Raw genomic sequence first — 21,803 nt, 5'->3', positions numbered from 1 at the left:
CCTCTCACAATTCGGGGGCCCCCACAAAAAAATTTGGGGCCCCCCCAAACTTTGGGGCTCCCCCCTGCAATCTGGGGGCCTCCCCCAAAATTTGGGGGCTCCCCCCCCCATTTTGGGGGCCCCCCCCCATGCGCCCCCCCTCATTAAAAGAGCTTTGGGCCACTGTTTGCTTGCTTTTCTGGGTGATGATGTCATCGATGATGTCACTTTGTGACCCCCCCCAGTTTTGTGCCCCCCCCCCCCAAGCCTGGGCTCTTCGTTAGTCATCAGCCTCATTCCCTAACGAGCGGACCGTGGCGGCTCCGTTCCTCGTCCCGACGTTCCTTAATCTGGATTGTTAATCTGGACCGTTAATCTGGACCGTTAATCTGGCTCATTAATCCCGATCATTAATCTGGCTCATTAATCCAGCTTGTTAACCAAGGTCGTTAATCCAGTTCATTAATCCCGCTTCTTGATCCACTTTATTAACCCGATTCATTAGTCCAGTTCATTAATCCGGTTTCTTAATCCGGTTCATTAATCTGGTTTGATAACCAAATTCATTAATCCGGTTTGTTAACCTGGCCATTAATCTGGTTTGCTAACCTGGCTCATTAACCCAGTTCATTAATCGGGGTTGTTGATCTGGTTCGTTAATCCGCTTTATTAACCTGGCTCATTAATCCACTTCATTAACCTGCTTCATTAATCTGGTTCATCGATCCAGTCCATCAAACCAGTTTGTTAACCTGGTTCGTTAATCCGGTTCATTAATCCAGGTCATTAATTGGATGGTAGAGCTGGTTTGTTAACCCAGTTCCTTAATCCATTTTGTTAATCCAGTTTGTTAACCTGGTTCATTAATCCAGATTGTTAACCCAGTTCATTAATCCGATTTGTTGATCCGGTTCGTTAACCTGGTTCAATAATCCAGCTCATTAATCAGGTTTACTAACACCATTCGTTAATCCAGTTCTTTAATCCGGTTTGTTAACCTGGTTTATTAACCCCGTTCGTTAACCCGGTTCATTAATCCAGTCCGTTAATCGGGTTTCTTACCCTGGTTTATTAATCTGGTTCATTAACCCCATTCATTAAACTGGGTTGTTAATCCAGTTCATTAATTGGGTTTGTTTACCTGGTTTGTTAATCTGGTTTGTTAACCTGGTTCGTTAATCCAGTTTGATAGCCCACTTCGTTAATCTGGTTCGTTAACCCGATTCATTAATACATGTTATTAATCCAGTTTATTAATCCGGATTGCTAACCCAGTTCTTTAATCCAGCTCGTTAATCCGGTTTATTGATTGCATTTGTTGGCCCGGTTCATGGACCTGTTTTGTTAATCCAGTTCATAATCCAGTTAATTAATCCGGTTCATTAACCTGGTTCACTCATCCAGGTCATTAATCCGGTTCGTTAACCCAGCTCATTAACACAGTTCAATGATCCACTTTGTCAATCCGGATTGCTAACCCACTTCTTTAATCCAGTTCGTTAATCCGGTTCATTAATCCAGCTCGTTAACCCTTCTTCATGACACCTCCCCTCCCTGTGCGTTCATTAACCTTAACGAGTGGCCCCTCCCACCGCCATTTCTTATTAATTTCTCTTTATTAGTCCTGGGCCCTCCAACTGCTCGTTAGCCCCCAGTCCTTAACAAGTGGCCATGTTGAGGCCGTGTCCCCCTCCCATCACTCGTTAGCCTCCAGTCCTTAACGAGCGGCCATGTTGAGGCCGTGTCCCCTTCCAATCACTCATTAGCCCCCAGTCCTTAACAAGCGGCCATGTCAAGGCCATAACTCCCTCATTAGCCTCCAGTCTTTAATAAGCAGCCATGTTGAGGCTGTATCCCCCTCCCACCACTCATTAGCCTCCAGTCCTTAATGAGCGGCCATATTGAGGCCATAACTCCCTCGTTAGCCCCCAGTCCTTAACGAGCAGCCATGTTGAGGCCATGTCCCCCTCCCATCACTCATTAGCTCCCAGTCCTTAACAAGCGGCCATGTTGAGGCCATGTCTCCCTCCCACCACTCGTTAGCCTCCAGTCCTTAACGAGCGGCCATGTTGAGGCCATAACTCCCTCATTAGCCCCCAGTGCTTAACGAGCGGCCATGTTGAGGCCAAACCCGCCCCCACCTCTCGTCCCCCCCTCACGGCAGCTCCTCCACCATCACCCGCGCCGCCGGAGGCCGGGGCCCCCCCCAGCTGCCCTCCAGCCTCCTCCGCAGGGCCTCCACCTCGGCCTCGGCGGCGGCCACCTCGGCGTGGACCTGGCAGGCCTCCTCGGCCAGCGCCGCCAGCTCGCCGCCGCGCTCCCGGCTCCAGGCCAGCAGGTAGAGGCACTTCTTCCTCGCCCTCCCCAGGCGGCCTCGCTCCTCCTCCTCGCCCCGCAGCCTCCGCCGCGCCGCCCCCAGCAGCCTCCCCAGGTGGTGCAGGGCGGCCTCCGCGTCCTCGGCGGGCCGGCGCCGGCTGCGGCCTCGCAGGAGCTGGGCCACGGCCAGCACGGTGCCGGCGCTGCCCAGCGGGCACTGCGGGTAGCCGGCGGCCTCGGCCTCGCGCCGGGCGTCGTGGAGGGCCTCGGCGGTGGAGGCGAAGGGGCGGCGGCAGCGGAGGCTGGCGGCGGAGGCCAGGGCGGCGGCGGCCATCTCGGGGAGCAGGGCCTCGTCGCCGTGGTGGAGGCTGAGGGCGAAGGCGTAGCCGTAGAGGACGTTGGGCAGCTGGAAGCGGAGCAGGGGCGAGGGCGGCGCGGCGCAGAGGCTGCGCAGGGGAGGCACTGCGGCGGGGAGAGGCGGCATGGGGCCGGCCAGGCCTTCGTCGTCGTCGTCCTCCTCGTTGACCTCCATGCCACCGTTGTCCTCGTCCTCCTCCTCGTCTCCATTGTCCTCCTCATCCTCCACGTCCTCCTCCTCGTCCTTCCAGTCTCCCTTGGCCATTTTGGCCTCCTTTTTGGCTATTTTGGCCTTCTTTTTGGCCTCCATGTCCTCCTTGTGGTCTCCCTTGTCCTTTTTGTCCTCTTTTTTGGCCTTTTTGGCCTCTCTGTCCGATTTTTTGGCCATTTTGGCCTCCTTTTTGGTCATTTTGTCCTTTCTGGCCTCCTCCTCATCCCCCACGTCCCTCTCATCCTCCTCGTGGTCTCCCTTGTCCTTTTCGTCCACTTCTTCGGCCTTTTTGGCCTCTCTGTCCACTTTTCGGACCTTTTCGGCCTCCTCGCCCTCCCCCGGCCCCAGCTCCTCCACCAGCCCCTCCGGCCGGCCCCTCCGCCACCACCACGGCCTCCACGGGGGCAGCAGCCCCAGCGCCTCCCCGCTCCGCACCAGCCTCCCGAACTCGGCCCGCTCGGCCCGGCTCAGCCGCCCCCACAGCCCGCGGCCTAGCGCGGCCTGCGGATCCCCGGCCTCAGGTAGCTCCCGCAGCCGCCCGAGGGCGGCCCGGACCCGGCCTCGGCCCGGAGGAGGGACCCCGCGCTCGGCGGCCAGGGCCTGCAGCACCTGCTCCCGGTAAAAGGCCTCGGCGCAGGCCCCGTGGCCCCGGTAGCAGCCGAGGGAGCAGAGGCGGCGGTTGCAGCGGGGGCAGGTGTACGGAGCGGCGGCGGCCCCGCACCGCCCGCACGGGGGCATGGGCGCCGCCATCTTGGCTGCTCCGAAGGCGGGGCGCTCGGCTGTTTCCGGAAGCGTTCGGCGGCTTCCGGAGCGCGCTCGGAACGCTTCGGCTCTTTCCGGATTGGGTCGGAGGGGGGAGGATCGAGGCCACGCCCCCTCGCGGGGTGCCCGTTCCGAACGCGGCCGGCGCTCGGCTCTTTCCGTCGGCGCTCGGCTATTTCCGTCGGCGCCCCGCCCCCGCCGTCAGCGCTCGGCTCCTTCCGCCCCAGCCCCGCCCCCTGCGGACGCGCTCGGGTTTCTTCGGCCTTTTCCGTCAGCGCTCGGCTCTCCCCCCCCTCCCCTCGCCTCCCGGCCCAGCCCTGCGCTGCCCCCGCCTCGTTATCATTAACCCCCCGCCGCTAATTAACACGAAGCTGCATTTTCCGGCTCATTACCGCTCATTAACGCCCCGAGGGGCCCCCAGACGCATTTACCGGCTGGCTGCCGGGTTCAAGCACGACGCCCCCACCCCATAACCCTTCGCCCCCTCCTGAAGTTTTCACAGGACCCCCAAGGCCACACAGAGACACCCAAAATCCCCCCAGATCACCCCAAAGGTCTCCACAACCCCCCAAATCTCCCCAAAGTCCTCGTGGCTCCCCCTGACATCACCCCAAGGCCTCGCAGACCCCTCGCCAAAAGCTTCAGAGGACCCCCAAGGGCTCACAGACCCCCCTAAGCCCCCCCAACCCTCACAGAACCCCCCTAAAGCCCCCGCAGAGCGCCCCAAACCCCTCACAGAGCCCCCTAAGAGACCCCAACCCCCCCGATCCTCCCTCAAGCCCCCGCAAACCTTCACAGACCCCCCCCTAAAGCTCCCACGGAGCCCCCAACCCCTCACTAAGCCCCCCAAACCTCTCACAGCCCCCCCCAAGCGACCCCAGCCCCCCCCAGGTCCCCCCTCAAGCCCCCCAAACCTTCACAGGCCCCAGAGACCTCCCCCCCACACCCCTCAACCCTTCACAGACCCCCCCAAATCCCCCCAACCCCTCGGAGACCCTTCCCGAAGCCCATCCACAGCCCCCCAAAACCCTCACAGCCCCCCCGGCTCCTTCCGCCCCAGCCCTCTCCCAATTACCATCCCAGGCACTTGTGTCATGCCCCAGAGCGGGAGATCGAGGCGTGCAGGGGTTTTCCGGCATTGAGGCAGCTGAGGGAGCCGCCAGGGCCCGGCCGCCACAGAATCTCGCAGAATGACAGAATCACAGAGAATGACAGAATTCTGGGGATCGGGAGGGACCCCCAACGGTCACCCGGGCCCATCCTCCTGCCACAGCAGGAGCCCCTCGGTCCTGTCCTGCAGCGCTGTCCCAGCGGGTTTGGCTGTCTCCAGAGGAGGCCCCCCCTCCACCCCTGGGCCCTGTTCCATGTTCTATCACCCTCACCACCAGGAAATTTATTAATTAACGTTAATGAGGGTAGCCCTCAGCCTCCTCTTCTTCTTCTTCCCTTGTGAGGGGTTCTTCTTCCCTCCCTTTTTCACACCAAATCCCAATTTTCAGTGCTAGGGGACCCTGTCTTTAGGGTCGGAAGCCTCATTTTGGGGTTTTAAAACCTCTCTGTGCTCCCCTCTGTGCTCCGTGAGGGACCACAAAATGGCCGCCCTCCCTGAGGGCCCCTCAGCCTCCCTGCTGGGCCCGGCCTGCGCCGTGAGGGGGGAGCCGAGGCTGTGCCCCCCTTTTTGGGGTCTCCTCGAAAAAAAATCGAAATTCTGAAGGACTGGGGGTGGAAAACGGGGTTGTGTGGGTTTAGAGCACAAAAGGGACTGTTGTGGTTTAACCCGGCTGGCAGCTAAACACCACACAGCCGTTCGCTCCCCCTCCCTCTCTGGGATGGGGGAGAGAAACGGGAAAGTGAAGCCTGTGAGTTGAGATAAAGACAGTTTATTAAGACAGGAAAATAATAATAATAATAATAATAATAATAATAATAATAATAATAATAATAATAATAATAGTGATAATGATAATAGTATTAACAATAATAATGTGTAAGAAAACAAGTGATGCACAGTGCAATTGCTCACCACCCGCTGACCGATGCCCAGCCTATCCCCGAGCACCCGGTCCCCCCAGCCCAGCCAGCCCCCCCATATAATTGTTCAGCATGACATCAGATGGCATGGAATCCCCCTTTGGCCAGTTTGGGTCAGCTGTCCTGGGTCTGTCCCCTCCCAGCTCCTGCTGCACCCCGAGCCTGCTCGCTGGCAGGACAGAGCGAGAAGCCGAAAAGTCCTTGGCCTGGTGTAAACACTGCTCTGCGACAATTAAAACATCAGCATGTTATCAGCGCTCTTCTCATCCTAATCGAAAACATAGCACCCTACCAGCTACTAGGAGGAAAAATTAACTCTGTCCTCTGGAACCAGGACACCGAGTCTTCCCAAATTGTTCCCAGCCCCATCTGCTTTTTCCCAGATTACTTCTGTGGGCACCACGGTGAGGAGGAGCCAACGATGACCTTGGAAGCAGCATCGTTGAGAAGGTCCTGGAAGTGCTGGTGGGCAATGAGGTGAGCAGGAGGCAACGATGACCTTGGAAGCAGCATCGTTGAGAAGGTCCTGGAAGTGCTGGTGGGCAATGAGGTGAGCAGGAGCCAACGATGACCTTGGAATCAGTGTCGTTGAGAAGGTCCTGGAAGTGCTGGTGGGCAATGAGGTGAGCAGGAGCCAACAATGACCTTGGAAGCAGTGTCGTTGAGAAGGTCCTGGAAGTGCTGGTGGGCAATGAGGTGAGCAGGAGCCAACGATGACCTTGGAAGCAGTGTCGTTGAGAAGGTCCTGGAAGTGCTGGTGGGCAATGAGGTGAGCAGGAGGCAACAATGACCTTGGAAGCAGCATCGTTGAGAAGGTCCTGGAAGTGCTGGTGGGCAATGAGGTGAGCAGGAGGCAACGATGACCTTGGAAGCAGCATCGTTGAGAAGGTCCTGGAAGTGCTGGTGGGCAATGAGGTGAGCAGGAGGCAACGATGACCTTGGAATCAGTGTCGTTGAGAAGGTCCTGGAAGTGCTGGTGGGCAATGAGGTGAGCAGGAGGCAACATTGTCCTTGGAAGCAGCATCATTGAGAAGATTCTTGGCTCCCACATCCCCCTGCCCCACAGCGCTCTGCCCCACGTCCCCCTGACCCCACCCCAGCCCCACACCCTGTGTTCCCACCCCACATTCCCCTGCCCCACATCTCACAGTACCTGGGTCACAACTGGGGCCGCAGCGAGGGTCTAGCAATCTGCATCTGGGAGGGTGGAGAGAAAGGAGAAGGGGACAGAGGTGAGATGGGTCCGGGGGGGCTGAGGGGTGGGGGTGGGGGGGGGGGAGGGAGGGGTCTTGGGGGCACCCTCCGGGATGTCGGTGTTGACCCGTTACAGCGAAGCTGTGAAGCTCCGTAGGCTGCCGCCTGTTGGGGACATGGGTGGGGGGCGATGGGGTGAGTGGTGGGGCTGGGGGAGCAGCTGTGGTCCCACCGCCCCCCCAGTGCTGCCCCCCGGAGCCCTCCCGACCTGGGTTGGTGGTGTTGCTGTTGTTGAGGACGAAGCCATCGGATGCCATACAGATGCCACCTTCGTTCTTGTACCGGCTCGCCTCAACGGTGGCCGGAGTGTTCCTGGGGGGCAGCACCAGGGGGCTCGGAGGGGGCAGAAGGACAGAGGAGGGGCTGTGCCCCCCCCAAGCCTGCCCAGATGTCCGCCAACAACCCCGTTCTGAACCCCAACCAAGCCCAGGTGTCTGCCACCAGCCCACGTGTCCGTCAACAACCAACCAACCGAAGAGACCCCAGACCATCCAACCCAATTAAACCCAGCCCAACCAACCCAATTAAACCCAGCCCAACCAACCCAACCCAACCCATCCAACCTAACCAAACCAACCCAACTCAACTCAACCCAAACCACCCCAACCCAACCAACCCAAAAGACCCCTGACCATCCAGCCCAATTAAACCCAACCCAACCCATCCCATCCCATCCCATCCCATCCCATCCCATCCCATCCCATCCCATCCCATCCCATCCCATCCCATCCCATCCAACCCAAAAGACCCAAACCCATCCAATCCTACTAAACCCAACCTAACCAACCCAACCCATCCAAACCAAACCACCCCAACTCACCATAACCCAACTCACCTCAACCCAACCACCCCAAACAACCCAATCTAATCTGCCCCAACCATCCCTGCCCCTCTACCTCTTCCTGCGCTTCCTCCGGATCACCAGCAGCACAGCAAAGGTGATGCAGGCAAGCACCACCGTGGCCACCCCCCACAGGCCGGCGGCCACCTTGCTGACGCGCCCGGAGCACTGGGTGCCCGTGTACCAGTAGAGCGATTCATCCAGGCAGCTGCAGGGACAAGGAAAGGTCAGGCCCGGTGGTCCCAGGGGGCTGGGGGGGTGCGCACAGAGGGACGCGTGGTGTCACTCACAAGCACTGTGGCCCGGCGCGGGTGACACGGCACTCGCCATGGTGGCAGTCGATGGTGCCGGGCGTGTTGGCCGTGCAGTTGGTGACGCAGCGGATGGTGCTGCTCGTGTTCAGCGCGTAGTAGTAGTCCTGGTAGCCGACGGGCGCCCGCTGCTGGCACAGTGCTGAGGAAGGGGCACGGGAGGGGGTCAAATGGGGTGGTGGGACGCGTAGGGGTTGGTGGGGTGCATAGGGGGCTCAGGGGGCACATGGGGCTCCGTGGGGGCACCCCAGCCACCCAGGCCTCACCGTCAAATGAAGTGGACTTCGTCATGTTCTTGATGATGGGACTGGGTGGCACCCTGAAGCAGACTATGACTGCGGGGAGAGAGAGGCTGTCAGGGACCCTTCTCCGGGGCCTCCCCAAGGGGTCGGGGGGTGAGGGGGGAGGACGGGACACCCACAGTTATTCTCGCAGTTGCTCTGGCTGTCGGCAATCTCCCGAAGCTTCTGCACCAGCTCCTGCGTCTTGTTCTGGAACTCCTCGGTCAGGTTGGGGCTGGCGGTGGTTCTGAAGATGACCTTGTGGTCCACGCTGAGGCTGGCGCCCACAGGGGAGGACACAGAGGCTCCCCTGGCCCTGCGCACCCGGGCTCCCCGCCTGCTGGAGGCCACCGGCCTGATGCGGAGGATCTTCATGCCCTCGTAGCCGGGCACGGAGCCATAGATCTTGGCCATCTGCCAGGGTGAGGGGCGCTGTGAGGACGGGTCCAGCGCAGCCCAGCCTCCCCTTGTGGTGCGCAGCCTTCCCTTGTGCTCCCAAGCTCCTCTCACGTTCCTGGTCTCCCCTCGCACAGCCCGGTCTCCCCTCACGCGGCCTGGCCTCCCGTCGTGCTCCCAGCCTCCCATTGTGCTTCCAGCCTCCCCTCGCACAGCCCGGCCTCCCCTCACACAATCCGGCCTCCCCTCGTGCAGCCCAACCTTCCCTCATTGCAGTCCGGCCTCCCCTCTCGCTCCTAGCCTCCCCTCACAGAATCCAGCCTCCCATCGTGTAGCCCAGCCTCCTCTCACGCTCCAGGCCTCCCCTCATGCTCCCAGCCTCCCTTTGAGCTCCCCGCCTCCCTTTGTGCTTCCAGCCGCCTCTCGCACAGCCTGGCCTCCCCTTGTGCTCCTGGTCTCCCCTTGTACTCCCAGCCTCCCATCACGCAGCCCAGCCTCCCCTCCTGTTCCCAGCTTCCCATTGCGTTCCAACCTCCCATCATGTAGCCTGGCCTCCCCTCGTGCTCCCAGCCTCCCCTTGCACACCCCGGCCTCACCTCCTGCTGGAAATGCCTCGCGAAGCTCTCATAGGCCTCCGAGCGGCGGTCCTGCAGCTCCTCCGTGTAGTCGAAGTTGGTGATGGTCACCACCACCTCCGCGTTGACCAAGATTGTCCCCTCGATGGCTGCGGGAGGCAGGAGCGGGGTGAGTGCAGGGGGACCAGGGCTGGGTGGAGGCCGTGGGCCAGGGGGAGGCCGCACTTACGGAGCTCGGTGGTGATGGAGTCCCTGGAGAACTCGCACAAGGGGCCGTAGAAGTCGGAGAGGCAGATGCACTTGGCACTATTGTAGGTGCCACCGTTCTGGCAGACCACTGGGGGGAGAGTGGAGGTCAGGGGGCACCCAGGGGTGGGGGTCCCGTGAGGAGACCCCGGGGAGGATGGGGGCGAGGTGCAGCGATGGAGGCCTGGGAGGAGGGAGGAGGGCGAGAGGAGGGAGGATGGGAAAGAGGTGGAGGCTGACCTGTGTTATAAGCTAATTTATCATAACCTGCAGGAACAGTGATCATGGTGGTGATCATGGTGGTGATTATGGTGGTGGTGGTTGGGGTGGTGGCTGGGGAGGTGGTGGTGGTCACTGGAGCTGTACTGGTGGTTACTGGCCCAGTGGTGGCTGAGGCAGGGAAAGAGGTTCCTGAATTGGTAGAGGTCACTGGTGTGGGGGTGTCACCAGATGAGGTTTCCTCAGTGGGGGGGGAGAGCCCGGAGGTCGTTTCTGTGTAGGGAGACGCTTCTGTGGAGACCAGCGGTGTGGAGGTTTCACGGAGCAATTTCCTTCATCGTCCGGAAATATCACGGTATTCCCTGCTATGGAGATGAGAAATCTGGAGTTAATCCTGGGGCTGCCGTCAGCACCTTTGGAGGCTTTGTGCTTTGTGGCGGCCGCCCCGTCCCGCACCTTCCCCCTTTGTACCCTCCGGCCTCGCCCCCGGCCTTCCCACCACACCCCTCCCCCGGCCTCTCCCTCACTTGTGCTTTCATCTGACCCTCGTCTTGCTCCCGTTCACACATCCGTGGGATGGGTGGCGCAGAGGCCGCATGGGAGGACGTGGCCTCTGCTGTCCCAATTTGTGGTCTCTTCTGCCCAAGTTCATGGCCTCCCCTGTCCCAATTCTGGCCTCCGCTGTCCCAATTCTGCCCTCCACCGCTCCCAATTCATCATCTGCACTGCCCCGATTTGTGGTCTCCCCTGCCCCAATTTTGGCCTCCGCTGGCCCTCGTCAGTGCCATCATCGCGGGGTGGGGGGCTGTGGAGTGTCCCCATCCCTGTCCTTGTCCCCGTCCCCCTCCCCAGTGTCCCTGTCCCCCTCCCCAGTATCCCTGTCCCCGTTCCCACCAGGACAGTGCCACCTTGGGCCGTGGAGGCCGATTCCCCCCTCAGCCTCCCCAGCGCACCCTGAGGAGATGCCCCAGGGGAGGCCGCCCCCTCCTGCCCCCCACATCTGCATTTCGGTGCCCCCTGGCCGGGCTCCACTCTCCTACCACATCCCCGCGGAGGAGGAGGAGGAGGAAGAGGAGGAGGAAGGCCCGGATGCAAGCCCCCATCTTGGTGCCCCCCAGCCCAGCGGCGCTGCCAGCAGCATCCCGGTGCGGAGGCATGCCCAGGGCAGGAGTGGCGGTGGGGAACTTTGCCCCTCTGCGGGGAGGAGCTGCTCATCCCCGGGGTGGGTGGTGGTTGGGGGGACGGGCCGTGCCCGGACCAATCGTGGGCACCGTGACCGTGGGGACAAACGTGACGGTCCCCTCCCCGTTATCGGGGACAACCACGACGGCCCCCTCCCCGATATTGCCACCCTGGGGGTATCACGGTGTCCCGGGGAGGGGGTGTTTCTTCCTGTTTGGGGTGAATCTGACCCAAATTGGGAAGTGGGGGTTGGGGTTGGGGGATCGTAGGTTGATTCCAGCCATTGTGGGGTCTTCCCAGGTCGTGTCCAACCATCGTTGAGTTCTCCAAGATTAATTCCAACCACGTTGGGTGGTCCAAGATCATTTTCAACCATTGTTGTGTCCCCCAAGATCAACTCCAGTCATTGCTGGGTCCTCCAAGATCATTTGAACCATCGCTGGGTTGTCCAAGATCATTTCCGACCATTGTTGGATCTTCTAAGATCGATTCCTGCCATCGTCGGGTCCTCCAAGGTCACTTCCAATCATGATTGGGTCCCCCAAGATCGATTCCGACCATTGCTGGGTCTTCTCAGACCATTTTCAAGCACGGGCAGGTGTTCCTAGATCACTTTCAACCACCATTGGGTCCTCCAGGATCATTTCCAACCATTGTTGGGTGCCCTAAGATCAATTCCAACCATCGTTGGGTCCTCCCAGGTTGATTCCGACCATCGTTGGGTCCCCTGGGTTAGATTCCATCCACCGCTGCGTCCTCCAAGATCATTTCCAACCACCGTTGGGTCTTCTTAGACCATTTTCAACCATGGCCAGGTCTTCCAAGATCACTTTCAACCACCATTGGGTCCTCCAAGATCATTTCCAACCATCTTTCGGTCCCCTAAGATCAATTCCAACCATCTTCGGGTCCTCCCAGATGGATTCCAACCATCGTTGGGTCTTCTCACACAATTTTCAACCATGGCCAGGTCTTCCAAGATCACTTTCAACCACCATTGGGTCCTCCAAGTTTGTTTCAAATGACTGTTGGATCCTCCTCGATTGATCCCAACCATCACTGGGTCTTCCAAGATCACTTCCGACCACCATTGGGTCCTCTCAGACCAGTTTCAACTACGGCCAGGTCTTCCTGGATCGATTCTTGGGTCTTCTCAGGTCCCTTCCAGCCAAGGTTGCGGCCTCTCAAATCTTCTCCGCTCCCAGCCAGCTCTTCCCAAATTGTTTCTGGTTCCTCCCGGAGACTGAGAGCTCAGGGGTACGGATTAAAGGGCAGACGTCCACCGTCGATACCACGGCCACCAGATGAGGAAGAGGAAGTCTTCTTCACACAGCTCCAAGCAGCCTCTCGGTCTCCCTGGTTCTCCTGGAGCACTTCAACCACCCCGATACCTGCTGGGAAGACCAAACAGCGAGGCACAAACCGTCCAGGAGGTTCCTGCAGGGCGTCGATGACCACGATCACCATCTCAAGATGTTTCTCCACCACACAGGCGGCGGAGGAGCCAACGGGGAGACGAAGGACGAGCTGGAGACCTCGGCTGCAGCGACCGTGGGATGGCGGAGGCCGGGACCTCGCGGGAAGGAAGCCGGGCTCCAACCACCCCAATTTGCGGAAAGTTGGACTTCAGGGGGTCTCGGCCCCATAGATGTGGGTCTCGACCCCATAGGTGTGGGTCTGGGAGGGGTTTGTGCCCCATGGATGTGGGTCTAGGCCCCATGGACATGGGTCTGGGGGGTCTCGGCCCCATAAATTTGGGTCTGGGGGGTCTCGGCCCCATAAATTTGGGTCTGGAGAGGGTCTCGTCTCCATAGATGTGGGTCTGGGAGGGGTTTGTGCCCCATGGGTGGGGGTCTAGGCCCCATGGATGTGGGTCTGGGGGGGTCTCGGCCCCTTAGATTTGGGTTTGGGGGCTCTCAGTCCCATAGATGTGGGTCTGGGAGGGGTTTGTGCCCCATGGATGTGGGTCTAGGCCGCATGGGCGTGGGTCTGGGGGGTCTTGGCACCACAGATCTGGGTCTGGGGGATTTTGGCCCCATAGATGTGGGTCTGGGAGGGGTTTGTGCCCCATAGGTGTGGGCCTGGGGGGTCTCAGCCCCATAGATGTGGGCCCAGGCCCCATGGATGTGGGCCCAGGCCCGCCCCGGCCTCTGTCCACTTGCCATGGCGGCAGCGGCTGCCGAGCCCACCGGAAGCGGTAGCGGGGGCCGGGACTCGAAGCGGCACCGAGCGGGGAGAGGACAGGAAGCGGCGCCATGGTGAGCGGCCGCGGGGCCGGGGCTGAGGCGGCGGGAGGGGGGGGGACATCGGGCGGGGGGGGGGGGGGAAGGTCTCGTGGGAAGGGGGAGGTCACCTGGAGGGGGGGGTCACGTGCAGAGGGGGGCACAGCCCCTCGCTCCCCGGCCCCACGGCCCTGCCCCCACCCCACAGCCCCCTCATATCCCACCCCATAGCCCCCCCGCCCCACAGTCCCCCATTTCCCCCCACAGCCCCCCCCACAGCCCCTGCCCTGCCCCATAGCCCCCGGTACCCCCCCATATCCCCAGCCCAGCCCCACGTTTCCCCCCGTATCACGCCCCACACCCCGTATCCCACCCCCTATCCCCCCCCTTTCCCCATATCTCGCCCCCTATCCCCCCAGCCCAGCCCCGTATCTCTCCCCATAACCCCCACCCCACACCTTATATCCCCCACCCCCCCAAATCCCCTCCATCCCAGCCCCCAGTTGCCTTGCCGGGGCGATCGGCTCCGGGGCCGGCGCGTCCTGCAGCGGAGCGGGGGATCGGGACGGGCAGGGCTTTTTTTTTTTTCGGCGTCGAGGCCGCTCGAAGCACCCAAGGGAGCCGCCGGGAGCCCAAGAGATGGAGGCTGACGAGCTGAAGGCGGAGGCAGCGGCACCCCCTCCCCGGACGCTCAAAAGCAGCCCCTAGGGAGCACGAGCGACCAGGAGCGCGGCGACCACGGAGAGCAAGCAGCGTGTGGCATGTCAGCAGGGTGGGGAGCCGCAGTTCGCGCAGGCAGGGCAGGCAGGGAGGGCGGAGAGGGCAGACTTCCCCCCCACCCACCCATACGAACAAGTCCTCTGACGTCTGGCGACCGCTAGCTGGGCCGGGATGGCCTACGCCAGGCAGAGCGCTCTCTCGAGAACGTCCGTAACCCTCAGGGAGTGTGAGCGGGAGACAGACTGGTGGAGCGACTGCCTGCAGGGCCTGAAGGAGAGGGACCGGGGTGAGACCCCCAAATGGGGGTGGGCCCCCTGCCCTGTCGCTGTCGCTCCCCAGCCCCTCTGTGCTCCGTGAGGGACCACAAAATGGCCGCCCTCCCTGAGGGCCCCCTCAGCCTCCCTGCTGGGCCCGGCCTGCGCCGTGAGGGGGGAGCCGAGGCTGTGCCCCCCTTTTTGGGGTCGCCTCGAAAAAAAATCGAAATTCTGAAGGACTGGGGGTGGAAAGCGGGGTTGTGTGGGTTTAGAGCTTTAGAGCACATGGTAAACACAAAATTTCAAGGATTTGGGTGGACAAATGAGGGGTCGAACCCCAGCCCCGTTTTCAGAGAATAAAGTTTTATTTTGGTAAATTTCGTTTTGAGAGGAGAAAGTTTATTTTGGTCAAGTTTCATTTTGAGAAAATCCACCCTTTTCAGACCAAAAGCACCGTTGGAGGCCAGAAAACCTCCTTAGACCGTGCCTGGAGGAATTTGAGAGGTTTAGGGGCGCGCTTTCATGAGGGATTTCTCCAAATTAGGCTGAGAGATCTTTCCAACCTTAAAGATTTTATCATTTCAGGCTGGAAAAACTCTTCTTAAAGGTCCAAACTCCCCTTTTTTAAATCCAACTCTCCTTTTTTAAGACCCCAAAACCTCACTGCAGGCCTTAAGCCCTCCTTTTTCACCCCAAACCCCATTTTTCAGCACTCGGGGACCCCGTGTTTGGGGTTGGAAGCCTCATTTCAGGGTTTTAAAACTTTTTTTCAGTTCCGAGCTCGTTTGTGAGGGCTCGAAACCAAGCCTGGAGGAAAATCCACGCCCCGTGGGGGGGATTCTGCTGCCTTGGGAGGGATTTGGGGGAGATTTCAAGCTAAAAAAAAAAAAAACTCTTTAAGGGACCACAAGATGGCCGCCCTCCCTAAGGGCTCCCTCAGCCTCCCTCCTGCGCCCGGCCTGCTCCAGGAGGAAGCTCTCCTGAAGGAGCGGTACCGGGGTGAGACACCCCAAATGGGGGTGGGCCCCCTGCCCTGTCGCTGTCCCCGGCCTCGCGTAGCTCCCGCAGCCGCCCGAGGGCGGCCCGGACCCGGCCTCGGCCCGGAGGAGGGACCCCGCGCTCGGCGGCCAGGGCCTGCAGCACCTGCTCCCGGTAAAAGGCCTCGGCGCAGGCCCCGTGGCCCCGGTAGCAGCCGAGGGAGCAGAGGCGGCGGTTGCAGCGGGGGCAGGTGTACGGAGCGGCGGCGGCCCCGCACCGCCCGCACGGGGGCATGGGCGCCGCCATCTTGGCTGCTCCGAAGGCGGGGCGCTCGGCTGTTTCCGGAAGCGTTCGGCGGCTTCCGGAGCGCGCTCGGAACGCTTCGGCTCTTTCCGGATTGGGTCGGGCAGGGGGGTGGGGATCGAGGCCACGCCCCCTCGCGGGGTGCCCGTTCCGAACGCGGCCGGCGCTCGGCTCTTTCCGTCGGCGCTCGGCTATTTCCGTCGGCGCCCCGCCCCCGCCGTCAGCGCTCGGCTCCTTCCGCCCCAGCCCCGCCCCCTGCGGACGCGCTCGGGTTTCTTCGGCCTTTTCCGTCAGCGCTCGGCTCTCCCCCCCCTCCCCTCGCCTCCCGGCCCAGCCCTGCGCTGCCCCCGCCTCGTTATCATTAACCCCCCGCCGCTAATTAACACGAAGCTGCATTTTCCGGCTCATTACCGCTCATTAACGCCCCGAGGGGCCCCCAGACGCATTTACCGGCTGGCTGCCGGGTTCAAGCACGACGCCCCCACCCCGTAACCCTTCGCCCCCTCCTGAAGTCTTCACAGGACCCCCAAGGCCACACGGAGACACCCAAAATCCCCCCAGATCACCCCAAAGGTCTCCACAACCCCCCAAATCTCCCCAAAGTCCTCGTGGCTCCCCCTGACATCACCCGAAGGCCTCGCAGACCCCTCGCCAAAAGCTTCAGAGGACCCCCAAGGGCTCACAGACCCCCCTAAGCCCCCCCAACCCTCACAGAACCCCCCTAAAGCCCCCGCAGAGCGCCCCAAACCCCTCACAGAGCCCCCTAAGAGACCCCAACCCCCCCGATCCTCCCTCAAGCCCCCGCAAACCTTCACAGACCCCCCCCTAAAGCTCCCACGGAGCCCCCAACCCCTCACTAAGCCCCCCAAACCTCTCACAGCCCCCCCCAAGCGACCCCAGCCCCCCCCAGATCCCCCCCTCAAGCCCCCCAAACCTTCACAGGCCCCAGAGACCTCCCCCCCACACCCCTCAACCCTTCACAGACCCCCCCAAATCCCCCCAACCCCTCGGAGACCCTTCCCGAAGCCCATCCACAGCCCCCCAAAACCCTCACAGCCCCCCCTAGAGCCCCCCCCTCTTTGGGGGGGGGTCGGCGGCGGCCGAAGAGAGCCGAGACCTTCCGGAAATTCCCGAGCGGTTGGGGGCGGAGAGAGCCGAGCGGCTCCAGAAACTCCCGAACGTTTCCGTGAGGGAGGGGGCGGAGAGAGCCAAGTGGCTCCGAAGACAGCCGAGAGGTTCCGAAAAGAGCCGAGCGACGCCGCTGGGCATGCTGGGAGCCACGCCGCCAGCACCGAGCTGCGGCCGCCATCTTGTGTGGCGCGGCCGCTATTTTGTGTCACAGTCATCGCCTCCCCTTAATTACTGACCCCCTTAATTACTGCCTCCTCCCCTAATTGACACCCACTCTAATTACCTCTCCCATTTACTGTCCCAGGCACTTGTGCAATGCCCCGGAGCGGGGGATCGAGGGGTGCAGGGGTTTTCCGGCATTGAGGCAGCTGAGGGAGCCGCCAGGGCCCGGCCGCCACAGAATCTCGCAGAATGACAGAATCACAGAGAATGACAGAATTTTGGGGATCGGGAGGGACCCCCAACGGTCACCCGGGCCCATCCTCCTGCCACAGCAGGAGCCCCTCGGTCCTGTCCTGCAGCGCTGTCCCAGCGGGTTTGGCTGTCTCCAGAGGAGCCCTTAGAAGGGGGAAATTTTAAGGATTTGGGTGGAAAAATGAGGGGTTACACACCAGCCCTGTTCTGAGAAGATGAAGTTTCATTTTGGGTGGTAAAATCCACCCTTTTCAGACCAAAAGCTCCCTTGGAAGTGAGAAAATCTCCTTAGACCGTGCCTGGAGGAGTTTAAAAGGTTTAGGGGCGCGCTTTCATGGGGGATTTCTCCAGAGTAGGTTGAGAGATCTTTCCAACCTTAAAGATTTTATCATTCCAGGCTCAAAAACCTCTTTTTTAAAGGTCCAAACCCCACTTTTTAAAATCCAACCCTCCCTTTTCAAGACCCCAGATACTCACTGCAAGATTAAACCCTCCTTTTTCACACCAAATCCCAATTTTCAGTGCTAGGGGACCCTGTCTTTTGCGTCCGAAGCCAAATTTTGGGGTTTTAAAACCTTTCCTTTCAGTTCTCAGTCCATTTGTGAGGGCTCAAGGCCGAGCCTGGGGGAAAACCTGCGCCCCATGGGGGGGATTCTGCTGCCTTGGGTGGTTTGGGGGAGATTTAGGGGTTTTGGGGTGTTCTGGGGGCTTTTATGGGAGGCTTTTAGGGGGGTTTTGAGGAGAGCTTTGTGAAATTTTAGTTTCGGAAGTGGGGGGGGGGTCCTTGAGCACTGCGCTGAACCTTGAGTCCCACGTTCAGTTTTTGGGACCAGATGACCCTGGCGCCCGCCGGCGCCCGACGTGCGGAAGAGGCTCCTGGAGCTGCTCGTCCTCCTCACGGAGTGCTTCCCCCGCTCCGTGCTCATGACCGTGCTCTTCATCTGCCCGTCCCAAGAAAGGTACCGGCCCCCGAGCCTCCAGGGCACCCCAAACCGCAGCCCCCGGGGCTCCCCCGATAACCCCGCGGGGCCCCCGCCGATAACGCCCTCTCCGTGCCCGCAGCGCCTCGATGGACATGTGGGAGGTGATGTTTGCCGTGCCCGCCATGGCGAAGCGGCTCCTGCACGAGCTCCACCTGCTGCTGCACGACAGGAACATCCGCGAGTTCCTCGGGGTGGCCGAGGACCTCAGCCTCGTCCGCCTCAGCCTCCTCTACGCCCAGCGCCCCGAAGACCCCGTCCCCAAGGAGCTGCGGGACGTGGAGTGCCTGCAGCGCTGCCTCAGGACCGCCAACTTCCACCTGCTCTGGCTGGCGCTCAAAGGCCTGGCGGCGCTGATGGAGAGGCCGCAGCTGGTGAGCCTCCGCCCTCTTCCCCTCCCCGCTCCCGGCCTCGGCTGGCGGCGCGGCGGCCTCCTCACGCCCCGGTGTTTTCGGCGCAGGCCAAGGCAGGGCAGTGCCTGCTGCCGGACGTGCTGGAGACCCTGCAGTTCGGCAAGCCCCACATCACGGCGGCGGCCCTGGCGGTCTGCGGCAACATCCTCGGCATCGTGGAGAAGAAGGCGGCCAGCCTCACCGCCCTCGAGCTGGTCGACGTGGTCAAGCCTCTCCTGGACAACGTAAGCGGGAGGACGAGCCTCCGCGGCCCCGCGGCGCCCGCCCCGTGCCGGAGCCACGCAGCCGAAACGCCCCGTCCCCCTTCCTCTTCCTCTTCCCCAGGAGGCCGCCGCGGTGCGGGAGAGCTCCATGAAGCTCTTCAAGGCGGCCATGGAGCGCGTGCTGTGGAGGCACAAGACGCAGATGTGGAAGAAGGTGCGCAAGATCCTCGTCCCACTCTACCTGCGCATGAGCGACGAGACCCACAGCGTGGCCAAGGTAAGCGCCGGCGACGGAGGCTCGCGGCGAGGCCGGAGGGCGCGAGGAGCCGGCGCCGAGCCCCGTGCCTCCGCTGCCTCGCAGGCCTCCCAAGAAGCCCTCATGGCGGCGGCGGAGCTCTTGTGGTGGGATGAGCTGAAGGACGTGGCCCACATGGAGCAGACCTGGAGGATCAGAGCGTGCCTGGTGAGGGCGGCCTCCGCGGCGAGGCTGGCGGGGGGCTCTCGGGGGCTCCCCGAGGTGGGTGGGGGGGGGGGGAAGAAACGGGGCCGGGGAGGCTCACCGAGCCTCGCGGCCTCTCCAGCTGCAGCAGGATCGAGACCGGGTAGAGAAGCGCCTACAGCAGAGCCGGGCGTACCTGGAGGACCCTCAGGCATCCGTGCGCGAGGAGACCGTGAGGTTCATCGGTGAGGCCACCTCCCTGCCCCAGCGGCCTCCGCAAGAGGCCCCGCGGCCTCCCCTCGCCCTGCCCGGGGCGGAGGCTGACGGGCGGCTTTGCTCCTAGGGCTCGCCGCGGAGCTCCTCCAGGACCAGAGCGAAGAGAAGCTGCGCGAAATCATCGACAGTGAGTGAGGGGAGCACTGGAGGCCGGGCGGGGGAGGACTGGAGGCCGGGCCTCCGCCCCGGGGGAGGCGCGGTGGAGGCTGGGGGGGGGGAACGAATCGGGGGGGCCGCGGGGCGCTCGGAGCGGCTGCTCCCCGCGTTCCTCCCGGCTGGGGGGCTCCCGGAGGGGTCTCCGCGGCCCGAGCGGAGGCTCCAGCCTCTCTCCGTCCTCCCGCAGTCCTGCAGCCCATGATGCACGACGCGGCGCCCTCGGTGCGCGCGGAGACCTCCCGCACCATCCAGGCCCTGCTGCAGCATCGCAAGTGGCTCCGGCGGCTGCCGGTGCCGTGGAACCCGCTGGCGGCGCTCTGCTGCTGGCCTCGAAGGCGCCGCCAGAGGCCGAAGACCGAGCCCCAGCCCGAGGAGAGCCCAGAAGGTTCCGGCTCTGAAGGGACGTCCAAGGACCCATCCCCCTGCCAGAGCAAGGACGACTAGCTCACCTCACGGCCGCAGGGGGTTCGGATGCCTGCAGAGGAGCCTCCGCACCCCCCCCGGGCAGCCTGCTCCACGTTTTGCCGCCCTCACCACAAATAAATTTCGTCCCCATGTTTGTCCGGTGCCTCCTGCGTTCACCCCTTGGCGTCCTCCGAGCTAAAGACCCCCTCGGCCTCTCCTCCTAAGGGAGGCGCTCCGCAGCCTCCATCATCCTCACAGCTCCGCGCCGGCCTCCCTCCTGTGCCCGGCCTCCTCCTTTGGTGCCTGCTGAGGTGGCCTCCAACGAGACGGGGGGAGCCCAACCTTAAAGACTTTATAATTTCATGTGAAAAAAAAAAAAAAAAACCCTACTCTTTTTTTTTTTTTTACGGTCCAAACCCCACTTTTTTTTTTAAGTTTTGAGCAGTTAAAGTTTTGATAGGACAAAGTTTATTTTGGTCACGTTTCATTTTGGGTGGTAAAATCCACCCTTTTCAGACCAAAAGCACCGCTGGAGGTCAGAAAACCTCCTTAGACCGTGCCTGGAGGAGTTTAAAAGGTTTAGGGGCGCGCTTTCATGGGGGATTTCTCCAGATTAGGTTGAGAGATCTTTCCAACCTTCAAGATTTTATCGTTTCAAGCTGAAAATAAACCTCTTTAAGGGACCACAAAATGGCCGCCCTCCCTGAGGGCCCCCTCAGCCTCCCTGCTGGGCCCGCCTGCACCGTGAGGGGGGAGCCGAGGCTGTGCCCCCCTTTTTGGGGTCTCCTCGAAAAAGAAATCGAAATTCTGAAGGACTCGGGGGTGGAAAACGGGGTTTTGTAGTTTTATGGCACACAGTAAAGAGCAAAAGTTCAAGGATTTGGGTGGACAAATGAGGGGTCACACCCCAGCCCCATTTTGAGAGGAGAGAGTTTTCTTTGGGTAAATTTTGTTTTGAGAGGATAAAGTTTTGAGAGGACAAAGTTTACTTTGGTCAAGGTTTATTTTGGGAAAATCCACCCTTTTCAGCCCAAAAGCTCTGTTGGAGGTCAGAAAACCTCCTTGGAGGTCCAGAGTTTAAAAGGTTTAGGGGCGTGCTTTCATGGGGGATTTCTCCAAATTAGGTTGAGAGATCTTTCCAACCTTCAAGATTTTATCATTTCAGGCTAAAAAAAATCTTTTTAAGGGACCACAAAATGGCCGCCCTCCCTGAGGGCTCCCTCAGCCTCCCTCCTGTGCCCGGCCTCCTCCTTTGGCGCCTGCTGAGGTGGCCTCCAACGAGACGGGGGGAGCCCAACCTTAAAGACTTTATACTTTCATGTGAAAAACAAACAAGCAAACAAACAAAAAAAACTACTCTTTTTTTTTTCTTTAAGGTCCAAACCCCACTTTTTTTTAAAGTTTTGCGCAGTTAAAGTTTTGATAGGACAAAGTTTACTTTGGTCACGTTTCATTTTGGGTGGTAAAATCCACCCTTTTCAGACCAAAAGCACCGCTGGAGGTCAGAAAACCTCCTTAGACCGTGCCTGGAGGAGTTTAAAAGGTTTAGGGGCGTGCTTTCATGGGGGATTTCTCCAGATTAGGTTGAGAGATCTTTCCAACCTTCAAGATTTTATAATTTCATGTGAAAAAAAAACTCTTTTTTTAAGGTACAAACCCCACTTTTTAAAATCCAACCCTCCCTTTTCAAGACCCCAAATTCTCACTGCAGGATTAAACCCTCCTTTTTCACACCAAATCCCAATTTTCAGTGCTAGGGGACCCTGTCTTTAGGGTCCGAAGCCTCATTTTGGGGTTTTAAAACCTTTCCTTTCAGTTCTAAGTCCATTTGTGAGGGCTCAAGGCCGAGCCTGGGGGAAAACCTGCGCCCCATGGGGGGGATTCTGGTGCCTTGGGTGGTTTGGGGGAGATTTAGGGGTTTTGCGGTGTTCTGGGAGGCTTTTAGGGG

The 21,803-nt window shown here is 60.6% G+C and overlaps 3 protein-coding genes across 16 annotated transcripts; 1 reads left to right on the top strand and 2 right to left on the bottom strand.

Moving 5' to 3' along the window:
• Window positions 1-1,984: 1,984 nt before the first annotated feature.
• ZNHIT2 (zinc finger HIT-type containing 2) lies at window positions 1,985-4,312 on the bottom strand. 2 transcript variants are annotated; one of them, XM_080571744.1, is made up of 2 exons: window positions 3,047-4,312; window positions 1,993-3,016 (listed from the first exon to the last, which is right to left on the bottom strand). In XM_080571744.1, the coding sequence occupies exons 1-2, from the start codon at window positions 3,611-3,613 to the stop codon at window positions 2,135-2,137; spliced, it is 1,449 nt and encodes a 482-aa protein (XP_080427870.1). In that variant the 5' UTR covers window positions 3,614-4,312; the 3' UTR covers window positions 1,993-2,134. The 2 variants fall into 2 exon arrangements, with proteins under 2 accessions (XP_080427869.1, XP_080427870.1); XM_080571743.1 differs by having other exon boundaries at window positions 1,985-4,308.
• A 1,179-nt stretch (window positions 4,313-5,491) lies between these two features.
• On the bottom strand, window positions 5,492-9,961 carry LOC308184548 (mucin-3A-like). Of its 12 annotated transcripts, none has more exons than XR_013942701.1 (11): window positions 9,801-9,934; window positions 9,544-9,651; window positions 9,336-9,463; window positions 8,484-8,757; window positions 8,329-8,397; window positions 8,042-8,204; window positions 7,807-7,959; window positions 7,119-7,222; window positions 6,956-7,015; window positions 6,810-6,853; window positions 5,492-6,666 (listed from the first exon to the last, which is right to left on the bottom strand). XR_013942701.1 is itself a non-coding variant. In XM_080571718.1 (10 exons), exons 1-9 carry the CDS (start codon window positions 9,856-9,858, stop codon window positions 6,840-6,842), a joined length of 1,044 nt encoding a protein of 347 aa, XP_080427844.1. In that variant the 5' UTR covers window positions 9,859-9,961; the 3' UTR covers window positions 5,492-6,698; window positions 6,805-6,839. The 12 variants fall into 12 exon arrangements, 8 of the variants coding, with proteins under 8 accessions (XP_080427844.1, XP_080427845.1, XP_080427846.1 ...); XR_013942702.1 differs by having other exon boundaries at window positions 5,492-6,629; XR_013942703.1 differs by having other exon boundaries at window positions 5,492-6,556.
• An 8,863-nt stretch (window positions 9,962-18,824) lies between these two features.
• On the top strand, window positions 18,825-20,158 carry LOC308184537 (uncharacterized protein). 2 transcript variants are annotated; one of them, XM_080571691.1, is made up of 5 exons: window positions 18,825-18,856; window positions 18,941-19,042; window positions 19,161-19,263; window positions 19,362-19,421; window positions 19,638-20,157. In XM_080571691.1, the coding sequence occupies exons 1-5, from the start codon at window positions 18,827-18,829 to the stop codon at window positions 19,892-19,894; spliced, it is 552 nt and encodes a 183-aa protein (XP_080427817.1). In that variant the 5' UTR covers window positions 18,825-18,826; the 3' UTR covers window positions 19,895-20,157. The 2 variants fall into 2 exon arrangements, with proteins under 2 accessions (XP_080427817.1, XP_080427816.1); XM_080571690.1 differs by having other exon boundaries at window positions 18,826-19,042; window positions 19,638-20,158.
• The last annotated feature ends 1,645 nt before the right edge of the window (window positions 20,159-21,803 follow it).

Source organism: Anser brachyrhynchus (assembly GCF_964034855.1).
Source record: "Anser brachyrhynchus genome assembly, chromosome: 36".
In the NCBI taxonomy this organism is placed as follows: Eukaryota; Metazoa; Chordata; class Aves; order Anseriformes; family Anatidae; genus Anser; species Anser brachyrhynchus.
Note: the sequence above shows the minus strand (reverse complement) of the source record. Positions and strands in the feature narration are given on the sequence as shown.